Source organism: Mycteria americana, chromosome 16, assembly GCF_035582795.1.
Source record: "Mycteria americana isolate JAX WOST 10 ecotype Jacksonville Zoo and Gardens chromosome 16, USCA_MyAme_1.0, whole genome shotgun sequence".
In the NCBI taxonomy this organism is placed as follows: domain Eukaryota; kingdom Metazoa; phylum Chordata; class Aves; order Ciconiiformes; family Ciconiidae; genus Mycteria; species Mycteria americana.
Window position 1 is genome coordinate 7,526,150 of NC_134380.1, and position 18,154 is coordinate 7,544,303.

The 18,154-nt window shown below is 40.3% G+C and overlaps 2 protein-coding genes and 1 long non-coding RNA gene across 4 annotated transcripts in view; 1 reads left to right on the plus strand and 2 right to left on the minus strand.

The window, feature by feature from the left end:
• The window catches only part of ABCC3 (ATP binding cassette subfamily C member 3), a 50,473-nt gene extending 43,689 nt beyond the window's left edge, over positions 1-6,784 (plus strand). Inside the window, exons 24-31 of the mRNA XM_075518740.1 lie at positions 297-496; positions 601-727; positions 1,517-1,618; positions 2,642-2,788; positions 3,733-3,891; positions 4,268-4,434; positions 5,486-5,680; positions 6,360-6,784. Coding sequence (XP_075374855.1) covers positions 297-496; positions 601-727; positions 1,517-1,618; positions 2,642-2,788; positions 3,733-3,891; positions 4,268-4,434; positions 5,486-5,680; positions 6,360-6,468 — 1,206 coding nt within the window. The 3' untranslated portion in view covers positions 6,469-6,784. The remainder of the gene's footprint in view (positions 1-296; positions 497-600; positions 728-1,516; positions 1,619-2,641; positions 2,789-3,732; positions 3,892-4,267; positions 4,435-5,485; positions 5,681-6,359) is intronic.
• LOC142417748 (uncharacterized) lies at positions 305-3,765 on the minus strand. The gene is made up of 3 exons (XR_012778115.1): positions 3,622-3,765; positions 1,149-1,577; positions 305-443 (listed from the first exon to the last, which is right to left on the minus strand). It is a non-coding gene; the product is annotated as an uncharacterized LOC142417748 (long non-coding RNA).
• Positions 6,785-7,537: 753 nt separating the features above from the next.
• On the minus strand, positions 7,538-17,509 carry LOC142417891 (ankyrin repeat domain-containing protein 40-like). Of its 2 annotated transcripts, XM_075519039.1 has the most exons (6): positions 17,154-17,509; positions 13,975-14,123; positions 12,430-12,903; positions 11,351-11,532; positions 9,968-10,021; positions 7,538-8,288 (listed from the first exon to the last, which is right to left on the minus strand). In XM_075519039.1, exons 1-6 carry the CDS (start codon positions 17,330-17,332, stop codon positions 8,286-8,288), a joined length of 1,041 nt encoding a protein of 346 aa, XP_075375154.1. In that variant the 5' UTR covers positions 17,333-17,509; the 3' UTR covers positions 7,538-8,285. The 2 variants fall into 2 exon arrangements, with proteins under 2 accessions (XP_075375154.1, XP_075375153.1); XM_075519038.1 differs by lacking the exon at positions 7,538-8,288 and having other exon boundaries at positions 9,743-10,021.
• Between the last annotated feature and the right edge of the window lie 645 nt (positions 17,510-18,154).

Genomic DNA, 18,154 nt, shown 5'->3' on the forward strand with positions numbered 1-18,154 from the left:
TGGAAAATGAGGCTCCTACAAATGGATTCACTTTGTTAGGCTATATTAACTAAATTTAAAGGGACATAGATAAATTCAACTTACAGTCTATAGATAAATTGCAGTTACCCAATACTCTTTGCGGAATGAAGCAAAGATAACTTTCTTGAAATTCTTCTTAATTATAGAGAATATTTTGGAGGGTTGAAGTGCATCAGTAGCAATGTCCTTTAAATCCTTAACCTAAAAAATTCTTCACTGTTAATTAAAAGAGAAATTATTTCATGTACCCTTCAATTTTCTCCAAAAAATGGCAGCGATTCTACGTAGCTACCTCCCGCCAGCTGAAGCGTCTGGAGTCTGTGAGCAGATCTCCCATCTACTCACACTTCTCAGAAACAGTATCAGGGGCCAGTGTCATCAGAGCCTATAGAAGAGTGAAGTCCTTTGTAGACATCAGTGATCTGAAGGTGGATGAAAATCAGAAGAGTTACTATCCTGGCATAGTATCAAACAGGTAAGAAGGCATATAACTTCTTCTTTCCACTTAAATAATGCTGTGTTTGCATAACTGGTCCAAGCAACCATTTACCACTCTGCTTACGTCTGCCATTTTCCCAGGTGGCTGGGCATTCGAGTTGAATTTGTGGGGAACTGTATTGTCCTTTTTGCTGCCCTTTTTGCTGTGATTGGTAAAAACAGCCTGAATGCTGGCTTGGTAGGACTTTCAGTATCTTATGCGTTACAGGTATGTATTACAGCTTTCTGTTCATTGATGGGTTTGCATTTTTGTAGATGGTATGGATATATTAGCAATAATTCAAGTGCTTGTTAAAGCTGAAGTTAATAAGGAAATAATAAAAATGAGTTGTGGGACATCTGGAAACAGTAGAGATTTACACTGAATGCTGACAGACCATCAGCAAGCTCACATGCAGTAGGACTTCAGGGTACTTTGGGAGCATCGAGGTTGTGCTGCACCCCAGCATCCCCAGCAGCAGCATGCAGGAAGGTCAGGAAGCGTCAAGTGCACCCACCAAGAACAGGTAATTTGAGCGTGTGGGCTTAACGTGTCCTGCATCATGTCTGCTATGTAGCACATCGGTATGTCCAGGTAATCACAGGCAGATCAGTAGGATTCATAAACAGGAAAGATAAACTGTACTCACCCAAGCTGTGGAGAGTTTAGCAGATGTAATGGCCTCACTGTTGCCAGAAGCTTTTTGGATACCATGAGTGTGCAGGATTCCTGTTAGCAGTTTTCCAGTGAGACCCATGACTAGGGGAATGACTTCCAACCAACTGTTTTGAGAGGGACATTTGTTAAATCACCATGGGAGGCATATGCTTCTTCACGTGAGCACCTGATTATCTGTAGACTTCTTGTCCCAGTAACTGTATTAATGTCAATGAAAAGGTAATTATTCCATTTGTAATATTAATGTCAATCCATGTCTTAATAGCAGTGTCTGGTTTTGTTGTTATTAAATCTGTTTAATCCTCTGTGGGTAATATTTTGTTCCTTGTCTTCTCCAAGGTGACCATGTCTCTGAATTGGATGGTCCGAATGACTTCTGAACTTGAAACTAACATTGTAGCTGTTGAAAGAATAAAAGAATATTCAGAAACTGAAACAGAGGTCAGTTACCAAGCGTCAAGCATGCTCACCAACAAGCGTGGTGAAATTTTAATGCACACATTTACATGGTCTGTCTTTAGACTCTTGAGAGACAGTTCCTGCTCTGAGAATGTTATCATTTAACCTGAACAAATGTCATGCTCGGAACTGTAATTTATGCTATCACGGCTCCAAATTATTACTGCCGTCACGCAGCCTGTGCTTAGCATCTCATTTTCTGCTACTGTGAGTGGCTATAGCACAACAGAGATGAGTTTCACTATCAGAATAATGTTCCCATTGGGTTTGAAGTGTTTGATGCATAGTCTTACCTGCATGGATGGTGGTGTGATTCTGCTAGTGAGCACAGCTGCAGTACAATTATCAGGCTATGCACATGTTTTCAACAGTATTTCTGTTTAATCAGCTTAATCAGTCCTCGTCTCCCATGAGAGAAGAACATCTCTAGGAACACTGTACTGCCTAATCCAGGAAAATCATCCAATCATCTACCTTTGTTGCCAAAGGCTTTTTAAAGGTGGCAGATGGAGCTATGCTGGGAAATCTGCTGCTCTGTGGACACACTGGGTTTTGTTAGCCCTGTGTACATGATGGGAGACTAAGAATTAGGAAATGGAGGATCTGAGGAGAGCTGCACTGTATGGTTCTGGAGATCAAGTATTTAATCTGGAAGCTAAAAGGAAGCTAGACAAGGTGCATGGTACATATCAGCCAGAGCTTGAGCTTGCATGAAACAGGCAGTGTTCTATTAGAGTTAATGGAAAAAATGTAAATTTATATCCATTGAGGATTTGGCCCTATATGCTCAGACATTTTTTCCTGTAAACTTCACAACAGAGACCAAAATGGGTGGATACTTAGGAACCCATGGTTTTCCCCCATTATTATAAATCTGTTTGATAATGGAGATTTGATTTATCAGATGTATTTCTAGTAACCCACAAATGTTAATGTTTGTATCTGAGTTTGAGTTATTTTTTTCTTAAACCTATATGAGGCATTTCCGACTTCTGTTTTCCTTAGGCTCCCTGGATCATTGAGGGCAAGAGTCCTCCAGAAGATTGGCCGTCCAAGGGAGAGCTGGAGTTCGTGAATTACTCGGTGAGGTACAGGAAAGGCCTGGATCTAGTGCTGAAGGGGCTAAACCTCCAAGTGCACGGTGGAGAAAAGGTGAGTTACGAGCTGTATGTCTTTGCTAAAACTTTGCTCTGGGCCTCCAGTGACAACCATGGAGTAGAGGACGGGGTCTACAGGCACACTTGCCCCAGTGGTGGAGACCTGGTCAAGCTGGCATTGCAGGAGCCAGCAGTGACAACCATGCTGTCGGTGCCAGCATCCTCCAGGCTGGAAGCAGTAGGACCACTTGCATGGGACTTTTTAGACTTTCCAAGTTAGGCTGGCAACAGGCTACCATACACCATGTAGGAGAAACCAGTACAAGTGACAAAAATTCAGTGGCATGAATGCTTTTCTGAAGCAGTGCAGATGGGAGAAGGAATTCCAGCTTTTTCTGCTCTCTGGCTTTCCCTGTGAAATTTTTGGCATGGAAGGAAATGACATTCTTTGCTTCCTTAATCAGGAAATTGTCTTTATTCTGGGAGATTCATTTCTTTATGCTTCACTGGAAAGTTCTGGGTATTGCATGCTGGTGACAGAACAATTAGCATGGGAAAGTCCTCCACTTAACAGGCTGTTATTAAAAGAGAAGAGAATTACCCTTATACTAAGCAGACAGGATGACCACCGCTTTCTGGAATGGATATGCACGTGCTTACCGTAAAGTCTGAATTGCCCTCTGGAAAGCCTTTATTTCTTGTCCTTGAGTGATGGGACTCCTAACATGCGTATTTCAGCTAATCACCCACAGTTACGTAGGATGGCCCTAGGCCTATGTACCTATTTATATGTAATACCATTCAAATTACAGGAATGACAATATACACATTACAATGTCTGACACGGTTTCTAGGGGAGGATGGTTACATTCTTTCTGAGATTCAGACCTTGTGTGAAACCTCTTAGAGGAATCTTGGAGGTTCCTTTGGGGTTTTCTTGTTGGGTTTTGTTTTGGTTTTAACTATATGCTTTGTTGTTAAACCTGCAATTTGTTGTAGATTGGAATTGTTGGCAGAACCGGAGCAGGGAAGTCCTCCATGACGCTCTGTCTCTTTAGGATCCTGGAAGCTGTAAAAGGAGAAATTAAAATCGATGGTGTGAAAATTTCAGAGATTGGTCTCCATGACCTTCGATCGAGGCTAACAATTATTCCTCAGGTACTGTTTCTGTGTATCACAATAAAGGAAGGCTCTCTAACAGCTTAGCAAACCATAAATAATGCTTTATCCACAGAGGAAAATGCTTTGTTACACTCAGAAAATTGTTTCAGAAAAACAAACTATTTATACTTTAAGTGGTCCTGTCCTGCCACCTTATAAGCTGATGCTGGGTGATAAAACAGGATTTAGAATAAATTATGTTTACAGTTGGAACTTGAGTTTTAAGTGTGTATAACGTAATGTATTTTCAGAGTGAATGGGACTGGGAGGTGGCCTACCTGCAGTGCAATGGAGACTTCAAAGCAGTAACTCATAATATCTGTACTTAAAACAGCTAAAGCACTTGTCTAATGAAAGTTGGTTTTATATCCAGGATCCTGTTCTCTTTTCTGGAACATTGAGGATGAACCTGGATCCATTTAATAAGTATTCAGATGAAGAAATATGGAAAGCTCTTGAACTGTCTCATTTGAAGAGGTTTGTCAGCAGTCAGCCATCCATGTTGGACTATGAATGCGCAGAAGGTGGAGAAAATCTTAGGTAAGGAATGCTTGGACTAGAAACTGAGCTTTCATTCGGCTGTAACAGTGAGTAACACTTGAGCACAGGTCTACACTGTAGTCTGTTGTGTCTGAAATTATTTAGCCACCTATTCCTGTTTCAAGAAAACCACTAAGGCTCAAATATTTGCCTACTGTTCTGCCTCTGCCACGAATGATCTGATTCTTCTTTGCTGCTGGGAAGGATTTCTCCCAAACCAAAATCCTGTCTTGTTGAAGAAAGAAAAGAAAGTTTCAGGATGAAACTTTGAAAGAAAAGAGTTTCAGGATGACAGGGTATTAGGAATAGGCAGTGCCTTAAACATGGCTTGGTAGGAAGGGAAATGCCATGGTAACACATATAACTGCTGTGCTGTGTAAGAGTCCTCTGCCTAAACTGACACTTTAGCAGTGTTTATTTTCCATTATTATTTGGAAGACCCATGAAGACATGAATGAGCATGATACAATGCTATGCTTTGATGTGCTGCATTGGCTTCTTAGACTGTGGTGTAACCAGATTATTTATGTGATGAATGTTCAGCTCCTTCCTCATCCTGCAGAGACAGAGGCTGTGTCTGGGGTGCTTTTGTGGCAGGGGAGGAGGTGTGGGCTGCCCAGATTTTTTTTTTTTTAATGGTAGAAAGGACTTACAGCCTCAGATTTTTTTTTTTTGCCCTTTTGGTTTTTTTTAAGTTAACATATGCTCAGTGTTGTTACAACTGTGTGTGTTTCTGAAAACTCAGGCAGAAGCATTGTAATCATTAGTTCCCCTGGCTCTTATCACAGTGATAGAAAAAGGGCATTTGGTGGCTCTGTCAGTACTGGGTCAGGCAGCAAGTGAACACGAATGCTAAAACTAGCTGAGTAATGCTGCAATGTGTATTTATTAGCTCTAGGGCGGACAGACTGGGCTGTTTGCTAAATACTTTTTTTTTTTTTGTTTGGTAACTTTACCTGATGAGTAATCTGCTCTGGCACAAGTGCTTCTGAGCAGTGGAGAGCTAACGGCAGGGGGGCCTCATTTGTGAAAGCTCTGTCTCTGCTTGCAGCGTTGGCCAAAGGCAACTTGTCTGTCTGGCAAGAGCACTGCTTCGCAAGACAAGAATCTTGATCCTAGATGAAGCGACAGCAGCTATCGATCTCGAGACAGATGATCTTATCCAGATGACAATTAGGACCCAGTTTGAAGACTGCACAGTGCTGACAATCGCGCACAGGCTGAACACAATTATGGATTACACAAGGTAAAAATCTCTTAATTTGGGGGGGTGGGGGGGGCTCACCAGTTTACTGGGTATGTGAAGAAGCACTTAAAAGGGTCTGGTTTGTCTCTAGATAGCCACACTGATGCTCTTGTCAGGTAGTATGTAAGCATGATGTTTAAGCCATATAATCCTAGAATATCCAGACCCGACTTTGCCTCTGTTGGCTTAAGAAACAGGTTCTACGTTCACTAACCAGAGCTGCGCAAGAGATACTACCCAGTTGCATTAATGGCACCGTCAGCAAGCTTACAGGTCCTTTTTAAACTAGCAGCTGCTGTAACTTTTTCACTAACATCACGTTATATTAACTACTTAAAAGCTGATGAAGTATAGTAATATACTTTAATCTCCTTGGCTTTCTGGTACTATAGTTTCAATTCCAGAACTACCAGAATGACACTTTTTTTTCTTAAACATCTCCTCCCCCCCTTATTACCCCTGGAAGATAATGACTGTCCTGTACCTTCTTAAATCAAACAGCAGCTCAGGGAGAATGTCTATCATCTGTTGTGTTTCAACGTGTGAAAATAATTGAACAAAACAAAGGCAAGGCAAAGATTAGAGCAGTTTGCTTTGTGATAAAAAGGGCTATCACGTTTCTTGCGAGGAATTCTCTGACATATCTTTCCCCACCACCACCACCTCTTGTTTTGCACAGGGTTCTTGTTCTAGACAACGGAACCATAGCTGAATTCGATACACCTGCAAGCCTTATAGCATCAAAGGGTATTTTCTACAGTATGGCCAAAGATGCTGGACTAGCATGAAAAGAAGACCCCTTGGGGTTTTGGTTTAGGGTTTTTTTTAATATTACTGACTTGCCACAAAAGTGACTTGTGAATGTACTGTAATTTACAAAACAGTTTTTGTAGTAGACTGAACTTGTGATATGTGAACGAAGTATTTTACAATTATAAGGACCAGAAAGTGAATTTTATATTTTTAAATATTTTCTATATAAAGTATTTTATTATATGCTTTTTTTCCCAAAGAATGCCATTCTGCCAAGAAAATGTATGTATCACAGGGCAATATGTACTGTATTCAGGTTTCTAATTAGTAAATTATATTCATGGTACAAAATACACCTGTTTTGTGTGTTTTCTGCATAAGGATTCATTGGTTTTGAAGTGGGAAGACAGGCCCAGTTAAGCAGTGACTCAGCTGAAAATCAGTGAAATAATGTGTAATCACTGAGTGGTTCCAACCTGTTCTTTTCACTGCTTACCCCAGGACAGGGGAGTTGAATGCTACGGCTTCAAGGCTGGGACCCACCCCAGGACCTTTGGTATCCCTGCCCAGGGTAACTTTAGCTTTATAAAATTCCTCTTCAGCACAAGAATTACAAGTAACGTATTTAACGTATTTAAAACTAAACCTACAGATGGCTTAATATAGATCATTAACTACACAATTTCTACCAATTTAGTAGACTCCACGTAAGCCTGCAGGGACATGATTGGCACAGAAGTATTATAATTTTGCCGTCTCTCTCTTATGTATGAAATCACTATGAGTAAGTCTCCACTTAAGCTGAACATGCATGCTGAGCAGATGTGTATATAATTTATCTCATTCAACACTTAATCACCTGAAATAATATGTGATTTCTTTTGCAGAAATAACTATCTATCTACCTTATTATTGATAACCAAGCCTCCCCAGATAAAGGGAGTACTGTGTTTAAATAGTATTTGCTGCTAGAATCTGATAGAATGTCTTTTGCTTTAGTTGTTCACTTCCTGAACCAAGCACCCTAGAAACCTACCTGGCAAGAAAAAGTTCCTATGTTTTTCCATAAGTAAAGTTCAGAAAAGCTTTGAGAAGACAAAAATAATCATTTATTAATTCTTACAAATAATACTACTTAAATAGAAACAAGAGTCTGCAGCCAAGCATTCATTTGACATTAACATTTCATATAGCAGAGCACAAAGTAATGAATTATTTATCATACACAGTAATGTAATGATTATACACTGATCAGATCGTTAGGAGTGTTAATAGTATCTTCCATGTATCAACTGCATAAGGTATAAAAATATTCCTCTGAATGCATAGATAGCGATCAGCATCTGTGCAAGATAATCAGTGTCACAACGAAGTCAACAACCCAACAGCTGAGCTTTTCTCCGGTAGGTCTGACTGGTTAATCCTGGTACCTTCATGGATTTAGCTGGCGTTTAGACAGCTGATGCCTAAACCCTATCTGCTCTGTGTGCCAGGGAGAACGCAATAGACAAAGTGCAATATGAGGAACAATTCTATTATTCCATTATACAGAAGTTAACACGCCACCAGCAATTTGGTATAGAAAACAGATATCGCCAACGACTCGGACCACGTTTGACCTCCAACACTTTTCAGAAGAGGCTATTTTGTTGTGACAAAATGTTCTACTATTAGCCTTAGGAGACTGAGCTTCAGCCTAGTTAATTGGCACACAGGAAACCTGGGTGTTTGCATGGATCTGTGCTTCCAGGTGAACACTGGACATCCGACTACAAGGCAGATTGGGAGAGGGCTCCCTCTTGTGTGCTCAGTCACTCCTGCTGAGGCTGCTTCCCTTTGCACAAAGTACTATTCACTGGATGAGAAAGAGAGAGCACGGGTAAATTTGGGTACCAGTTCCTATTGTATTAGCTGTAATATAGGTGACTGCTCCGACTGCAGGGGAAGAACGAACTTCTTCACCTGCCACAGCCTCCGAGAAAGGAGACAAGGCTGTGGTGGATACCTAAAGCCATCTGGAGCGGTGAGAGCTTACGATGCACTTCTCGCCTCAGCATTTCCTCCAGCTAGTTTGGGCGGCTCCCTGCTCAGCATGCTACTTCTGTAGATCCCATTTACAGGTCCACATACAACGTACAGCTAACTTGGGCTGTAAATTCTTAGAGAACAAAACCATAAAATACTTTGGTTGCTCTAGTTTCCAAAGAAACTGGGGGGAAGACAAAGAAAAAGTGGGAAATCCAGTCCAGCCTGGTACATTCTGTTTGCCTGTTACATCCTGTACTTTAGTTTGTTCATCTACTTCACAGTACATACTTTCACAGTTAGGCTACCAGAATAAACGCTTCCTCAAATGCAGATAACTGAGTAAATACTAAAATCCTAAAAAAATTAGATAAGATCCAGCTCTTAAATACTTTTCAATTTATTTATTCCAGAATTTCATAGCAAAGTAGTCTAATTCTGAATTTTAAGTAACAGGAACAGGAAAAGTGGGGTTTTTTTTCAGTAAGCAACACGAGTAAACACAAGTCATTGGAAAAAAAGAAAATACATTGCATAGGAACATGAAGATTTAATATCAGCCCAGAAAACCCTGGGCATTTCACTAGTTTCTTTTTACACAGGCAACTTTGAAGTTTCAAGATGTGATCTTTCTCAGGAATGTAGAAGTAAAAGGAAAATAAAATTACAATTTTTGTGCTTTTAAAATGGGAAATTAAAGCAGCATTGGAGAAATGTGTTTTCAATACAGTAACAAAAATAGTATTTTAAATTGCACATGTCAATACTATATATTGACAGACAACAATGAAAGGGATTTTGGTTGAGCGCATATTTATGATTTGGATAATTACTATTACTTTTTGTTTTCAACCTGAGAAATAGGGAAAAGTGTAAACAGGGATTAAGAAATCACAGGTAATAAGTCACTTGATAGTATTTAAACTAGACATAGTTTTGTGCTTCTTCCGCAGATTTGAACCCTTCTGGATTTTTCCTTCTAAATAAGATATGACTTAAAATACACGATCTAAAAAGTGAACATTAATGGTAATGGACTCGGTACAAATATTCAATGGGTTTCGTGGCAGGTTCTTTAGCTTGAGTACCTCTGCTATTTTATAGCAAACAAATTATTAGAACAGTTTAAGGTAAGCCTTTCCCTGAGAGCTGCTAACTCTACAGTATTTCAAGATTTTTGTAAGGAAAAGTGTTGCATTAACAGATTGTTCTACCACTACTTCCTTTGCATTAAGCTACTTTCATATCAGACTCATTACTCTTAGATTAACTAAAGGCTGTAACTGTGCGTAACATCTTTAGTTTATTTCAAGGTTAACAAAATAGATTTTTTTTTTCACATCGTTAGCCCTTATAGATACTGTATTTCAAACATAATTTTAAAATGAGAGATACAAATATTTTGTTTTATTCTTTAAACAATTAGTATGTCAGTTCTGATGCCTTCTTGTTATAACCACTCCGTTCAGAAAGTGTTGGGACTCTGAAAAGTAAGTTTTTGTCGCTTACTGTTAAAACAAGCTCCAGTTCTTGGAAATCCTGTAGCCTTGCAACATCTTTGTCCTTTAAATAAATACAATAAGGTGTTAGGTGATAAACCGTCTGTTCAATTTTGCAGAGGTAAGTTAAAATAGTAGGCTTGTACTAACACAAGGTACGTATTTATCCATAAATATGACAATTCTTTACAGGAAACTGGAAAGCAGACATCCTTTGCACCTTACATTTATTCCAGGATTCTATTCAGCTACTCAAGTCTATTTTTAGAAGGAATGCAATACTGATGGTGAGTGCAAGTGATTGGTGGAATTACACTTGTAAAGATCTACTGCATGCCATCCCCAACTCCTCTTTTGTTCCCCCTTGGTAATTCTTAGAAGCTCATGAATTGAGTCTTGCCTCTACCCAAGAAGGTCCTGCATGCAGCTTCCTCCAGAGTGGCCCACCACCACCATCGTAGCACTGGCTTAGGCAGGGTCTTTAGAGAGCAATGGAAGATACCCTCCCACAGTACAGGCTCGAGCTCTGATCCCTTCTGCAGCAGCACCCTGCTGCTGAACAGCATTAAACACAATTAGGTTTGTATCACCTCCATCACCAGGAACTGTAAGTGTCCTGCAGTCCTACCCAGAGAGCCTGAACTAATCAGAGCTGGAAATAAAAACAGTCCCTTCAACAACAGCCTAAGTTGGCAAGTGACAGAACTGCTTGTCTTTGTTAGTCAAGAAGTGGGGAAAAAAAAAAAAAGAGTAAGTCATCTTATAGTCAGTGAAGATGCAGTACAGTGAAGTCTATTAATCTAGTACTAATCAGATTAGCTCCACGACTGACGCCAACAATGCTCGAGGGATTTGAGAGTGAAAGAAAGGTCAACGGTGAATCAGTAACACAGGTCAGCAGGTCCTGCACAGGTAAGTGTCACTGAAGTGAAAAGACAGTTACGCTCGGAGACCTGCCCTCAGGATAATTCTGAAACCCTTTTCTGTTTTTTTAAAGGACTGCATACAATCCTTACTGAACTAGCAAAACCCAGTTGAGTACTGCAGGCTTTTTAAATGCTGATGACAGGTCACAGTGCCGTGGTATTGCACTGAATTTAAGAATGTAGTAGAGAAATCAGATCTTAATTGGGCTCAACACCAAATGTTTATGAAAGGAAATGATCAAGAAACTTGAGAACCTTTTCACTAAAAAAAAAAAAAACCCCAACAACTACTGAGTGCTGAAAATTGAAGTGAGGTTTTTGGTTTGTTTTGGGTTTGGGTGTTTTGTGGTTGGTTTTTTTTTTTTCCAACATGGGCCTATGCAGGTGACCAACAAATTATTCCTTTTTAATGGTAACCTAAAAATCTTTTTTGTAAGTTACTGCACCTCAAAATTTAGAGTTCTTACCTTTCTTAACATTGTATTTGGTAATTTTCTGATCTTCTGTACATGCTCAGGGTTAACACCCAGCTCATGGCAACTCACTCGGAGCAGTTCCTTATAGGTCAGTTCTTGTCTGTCCAGTTCAATTTCAATGAAGTCATTTTCTCTAAGATTAGGGTTTTGTATTCTAACTTTAAGCACCAGTTCTATTAGAAATAAAAAGGTACATTAATAGGCAGCTGTACAAAGGAATTGGAAAAGATATCTCTATACTAACTTCCAAATATGTCTATGTTCTATGAACCTTGTTTGTATCATTTGTAACATTACAAGCACCCTCAGAAAGCAAACAACTGGACTTGTATGACCACAATTTTCATTAGACTGACTTCCATCAACCTGTATGAAAAAATCGTCACAAATCTAATACAGTGTGTGTGTATATGCCTGTATGAACCTTTGCATGCATACTCATCTTACTGGATTTAAGCTAACTTAAAAGCAGAAGATTATACTGGCTATCAATTTCCTGAGCAATCCAAGATTGCTTTTATTGTTTTCTAATTCTTTTGGTCATCAGGCACTATGATTCAAATGGATTCTTTTAACTTCTCCTTGCTAATTCACGGCATCAGAACAGCTTTTATTTCAAGAATGAAATTCTGAACTGAAATGGAAATTCCAGATTTCCATCTTTGGGCAGGCAATATTTACCTGCAGAAATGGCAGATCACGTAATAGTTCACCTCAGGCTCAGGTCTGCAGATTGAGCCATGTGAGGTTCTCTCTTGAGCTCACTGGCTGCGTACTCACATTCTTTATTTGAAGCCTGGAGTATGCTATTTAGAGAAGAAGATTACCCTGGTGTCTGTATGCTTTTATAGCATTTGAGACAAATAGCAAATGTTTTCATCAATATTTTAATAACAGTTCCAGCAGAAACAGGATATCTGCCTCTTTAATTCCTTTCAAATGTTTCCTGAATGCCTAAGCATGGGAACCTGAAAATCTCTAGAAGTGCTGCGAATACATGTAACCCTTATTAGTCTATTTTCACTGTCCAGAAGTTCTAAGACAAAACGAGAAGAGACTTTTACTGTTACCTTGCATATTAAGTGGAAAAGCTCCTGTGAAGAAAACCGGCTGAAATGCTGGCACAGGCCCCATACAGGAGCCGTTCTCTTGCTGAGGTATGGACTGATTTGATCCAACTGGCGAAGGGGGACTTCTGCTCCAAGACACAGATCCCTGGTAAACTGGACCTTTCTGAAGGACAGGTTTTGAGTGTCGTGGTGCAGTACACCCTCTGGGCAGTGATGGCATGCCTCCATTGTCAGCCACCTCGGGAGCAGCATTCCCATGCTGTAATGATGCACGTGTGCAAGTCTCCACATCAGGTAAGGAAGAAGAGTTGGTATCTTGCGGTTCTAAGTGTGAGATACTCCCATTCACAGGGGGATCTGGAATACTGTTACTGATGGTGTTATAAACGTAAGGGAAAGGTGGGTTAGCCAGATAATTAGGGATGATTGGCAGATCTGAATCTTTCTTCAAGTCTGGGAGTTCGTCATCTTCCACTGTAAAACAAACAAAACAACATTCTCCAAGACTGATTTGAGGGGAAAAAAAGAAGTATTGCTATTGCCCTGCGGGGCTTCTTTTTTTTTTTTTCTTATGGAGATGGTGTGGAGTGTTCAAAGCATCGCAGGATAAAAGATGAATCAAGAAGCACTACGCCCTTTTTCTACAGCAGACAGAACCGTGCTCAGGTGTTGCAATACAGTAAACACAAAAGCAGAGTCTGATTCCAGTAATTCTGGGGGTGCTATTTACTTCTAAACACTTCAATACTTTTTGTTTGGTTTGGTTTGTTTTAATCTGTAGCCAGCACGTTGTAACACGGTCTCTGGTGGTATAATGCTATCGTCTTCATAATGTATAAGGCAATGAAAAACAAAGGATAATATGTTGTTTGATATTAAGGCAGGGGATAAAGGGAAAAGAACATGCAGTACTGGGAGAGCTGAAACATTACCAATTCAACAGCTGGGAGACAATAATGAAAACAAAACCAGACAAGGGAATACAAAGGGGAGGAAAGAGGTTGTTACATTGACCACATTTCAAATTACTTATCACCTCTAGCAGCAAAGCCCACTCTGCTCCAACAGTTACAAAACATGGTAAAAATGCTCCACTGATGTCCTTTAATGATCTGTTTCTCTGGGCTGCTAATTTTTGATTCATTCAACACAGTGTCTAAGCTCCACAGAATATCAGGACAATTAGGTGTTGCTCATATAAGGGCTTCATACAAATTTGAGAGATTTTTTCCTGTTGCCCTTTTGAAAACGGGAAGCTGCATCTATCTGTCACTGGTTTAATCATGGCATTTTTCAAAATACAGTTTTTCTAGTTTTTCAGCGTTTAGAAAAAAGTTTGGCTAGCTGGATATGGAATTTGTCGGTAATCCTCTTTTCTTAAACTTTGATTTCTTACCAAGTAAATGCTCTGGAAATCAAGTCACAGTTTTACTAAAACCCAAACACAGTGTCTTCACATGCAAAATAAAGATTGGAACATATGTGCTTTAAAACAGCCTTTTACTACAGTCTTTGACGATCATATTGCATAGCCAATAGGTTTACCTCCCAACATCTTCCTTATCTCTCTCTTTGACGTTAATTGGGCTGGCCTTTCTCCTTTCTTCGTGAGGATCTCCTTGTCAGCACCGGCGTGCAGCAGGTAAGCCACCACTGGAGCATGGTTCCGTTTACATGCCCAGTGCAAACAAGTCCTGCACATGGAAAATGTTAACGCTGTTTGAAATCCTAACTTACGGCAGATTAATTTGCACTCATTCTTGCTGCCTATGAGAAGAACAAGACCTAATGTGTGTCTAACATAAAAAAAGTTTTAATTGCAATCTTCCTTGGAAATTTACACTGGTTTTGGAGCCTGCAGTGACACCTGCTGATGTAGTTTTCCCTTGCGCTAATGCTCTTGATACCAAGTTACCATAGTAGTATTTTTAAAGTTCAAGATATTTTCAATTTGTCATTTATTAGGCTACTAACCCTTCTGGAAAAATAAATATTAAAAGAAGGCTAGTGTATGCTATTTTAATCTTTGAAAGAGTAAGTTGTACTTAAAATACTTGTGTGTGTATGTGTGCTAATAGGAATACCTCCCTGGGATGCTATTTTTACTCTTTAATTAATGCTGTCAGCACAATGACTTGCACTTTTGGGAAAGTAATGATGTTTAAAATATTGTAAGCAGAGCTTGTAAGCACAGTTCTTTGCCCAGTTACTATCTGCTGCACCAGCAATTCCCAAGCTTTCATTTGCAGACAACTAGTTTTCTGCAATCTGTAACTGATGCACAGAACTAATCACTTTTCTAATTTTTTTAATTATTATTTGCAGTTGCTGACCTAGAGAGACATAGTAAAAAAACATCCTAGAAGCTACTGAGCTTATTTAGTGCTTCGTATTAGGGACTTAGTAGACTCACACATTATAACTCTCTGTACAGTCTTACCATTCTTCCCTATCGCAGTTTCTAGTGATGTTTGACCTTTCCCTAGCTTTTAGCTTTCATTTTAATTCTCTAGCTCCAGCTGAAGGAAACTCTTTAGAAAAATGAACACACTTAACCCTTCTCCAAGTTGTTGGGGTTTTTTTTTTTTTTTAAAGAATTAAGTAAAATAAAGCAGAGATAAATAACAAACTTAGGGGAAAACAGTTTCAGTTGAATGTTTAGCTCCAAAAAGCTTTTTCCACTTTTTTTTTTGAGAGAGACACAGTCATTAGACTGCAAAGTTGTACCTTGAGCAGTAACTTCCAACTTTCTATACAAAATTCCGCTCTTTTTTCTTGTGTAGAAGGATGTAAGGGAGAAAAGAGAGAATCTGATCTTTGGAGTGATATAAATCAGATAAAACCAAGAGCAGACACGGTGACTTGCAAAACCTTGTTCATTGTTACACATTTTGACTTAATAAACCTGCCTTACCAGAAACAAAAGGCTCAATTCTACACTTTCTTCTTATTAAAGTTAATGTATCTTGATGGCAGAAAGTATTTCTGAATTAAAGGTAATGAGACTAGTCACTGCAGCAAGAGGTTACGTAGAATTAGATCTAAGTGAAGAGACACAAATGTAAGTGTATATATACATATTATTTTTCTTCATATACCATCCTAGGAAGGGTGCTACACAATCTCTGTTTCAGAGGTGATATTGCTAGCAATATTGTAAAATCCTGTATTTTCTCTTCAAGGTTGGGCCGTGCATTTCAACTAAAGTGCCATTTTTAAATGGGATAAAAGAATTTAGTCGGCAGAAAGCATTCCTGAATTTTTAACACCAAAGATCCCACAGAATCTGAGACAAGCTCCATGAAACTCAGACCATGTTTGTTTAGGGTTTTTGTGCAGTGCTTTCTGGACTTTTCACAAATATCTCCTTGTGAAACAAGTGTGAATAGCCTGCATGAATTCACAAGTAGTGCATTGCCAAGTCATAAACTAGTTTGGACCAAAGTGGTGGGAAAAAGCACAGACAGTATGGCTGTGTTTTCTTTGAGTACAAAATCCGCAGGTTTAGTTTGTAGAGAAGGTACGTAAGCCTCAATAGCATTGGCCTCCTTTTGGGACCCATCCTGACCATTTCACATGGTCTCCTGGAGAAGAGGTACCATCGGACCTGACACGCATCAAAATGTAAGTACTCAGCACCTCTTAGCATCAGACATACTGAGAAGCTCTTTGGAGAAATTCAAATTCTACAAGCAAATTTAAATAACAGCAAAGATCCACTTACTGCCATAGTTAAAAATGACCAGGTCATTCTTTTTTAAATTAATTATATTTTATGACAGATTTCTTTATCAGTGCCAGTTTTAGATACAAACTCTTTTGATGACAAGCAGCTCTTTATCTTACTAAGATAATTCAACGTCTTACGAATCAGTTCTCAAACTTTCACAAGTTCTAATTTTAATCACCACAATTTGAACCTCAAGTTGCAAGTGTCCCATGCTTCTCAAAATTGCTGATCAAACTTTCATCTTTACAAGTCTAGCTCCTTTCCTAATTTTATTTTTCCTATTTTTAATTACAACTTCAAGCACAATACAGCACAGTAAATACAGGCTGAATTGAACTTATGGAAAACAGTCTCCAAAAATGCCCTGTAAATCCTGCTTCAAATAACATTTTTTGTGCGTGTGTGCATGTATAGAGTCCCACTTGTACAAGTGTCTATTACGGAAAAGTCTCGGTTTTAGTGTTATCAGGTGGTATCTGAATGAGATGTCAAAACCAAAGCGTTTATATGCATCGCTGAAACAGCCTGCGAGTTCCCTGCTTGAAAGGGAAAGTCATTTTCAAACCCGTTTTAGCAGTTAATAAAAAAATATTTCTGGCTAGACATGAACACGTTAGCAAGCCGAGGTTTGCATTTTGACTGCCCGTGCTGTCTCAGGCTGCCACCATGCCCTTCCAAAAAAAAAAAAAAAGGCAATCTAAAGTAACAACGTAGTGACCTGGAGAAGCAGCAAACACCACAGGATGCAAGCAGGAGGTGGGATGGGGACGCGTGTTTGTAACAGCAGTTATCAGCTGCATCCCCATTTTTTCCTCTTTGGAACAGAGCTATCTACATAGACGAGGATTTGGCAGCGGATCGACCTTTTAATTTCATTCTAAATTCAAAGTGATTTCTATTTCACGTGAAAGAGCGCTAGCTCGGAAAACCTGAGGAGAAATCCCTGCCACAGCAGCGGGGCCGGGGGCCCCGGCTCGCCCGGGGGGAGCCTTACCAGCCGTTGACTTCGTTCTGGGAGTTGAGGCTGACCCCCAACTCCACCAGCCTCTGAACCTCCTCCGCGTCCCCCAGCGCCGCCGCCTCCCGCAGCCGCTCCTGCCGCTCCCGCTCGGCGGCCGAAGCCGCCATCTCGCCGCAGCCCCCGACGGCCTCCAGGCCGGGGCGAGCTCTCATCTCCCGCACACCGGCCAGCCCCGGAGAACGGCCGGCGGGCACAGCGCGGCTCCCGCCGGTTCCAGCGGCGGAGCGGCGCCTGGTGTCACCCCCGCAGGGGTCCGGGCCGCGCTCCGATGGGGGACTCTATTATCGGTGACAACCCCGGCCCAGGCATCGAGTTCCGGCGCACAGCCGTGCTGGCGAGTCACGGCTGCTCTGCCCGGGTGACTTACCGGCCACACGCGGGTACGTGGCACTCCTGGAGGCACTGGGGTATTGATGTGCATATAATTGCATAATACACAGTGTCCCCTACCCCGTTATTTGGTCTTTCAGGTTCCGGAATTATGCACTTGTCCTGTCTAGGAAATTCTCATCATCTTTGAGCATTCTCAGTGAAATCAATTAAACCCTAAAAAAAAAAAATAAAACAATCAACATCCATCTGCCTGCAAACCAACTGGAAAGATTACAGGTAATTCCTGTAATCGGCATTACTTGCTGTGAAAAGCTGGGTTTGGTCGTTGTGGATTTGTCCTAAACCAAGTTACGGGAGAGAAAAGAGTTGGTAAAAATTTCACAACTATAAAAAGTCAAAATAATAATTTCAAACTCCAGGCAGATACCTAGCCAGTTCTATTCTAACATGCCGGCATGCTGGGGGAATCTGCAGTAGTTGGCTCCAACGTACCTGTTTGCTTTCTTGATGCAATTGGAGCAACATAAAGAAGCTCAACACAGCCCAGTTCTGCCCCCCTTTCTAAAGCAAACACCCACCTCCCCTCCCGCCCCCAAACTCCCACTGTAGGATATTAAGACTGAAAATTCATACGAGTTGTG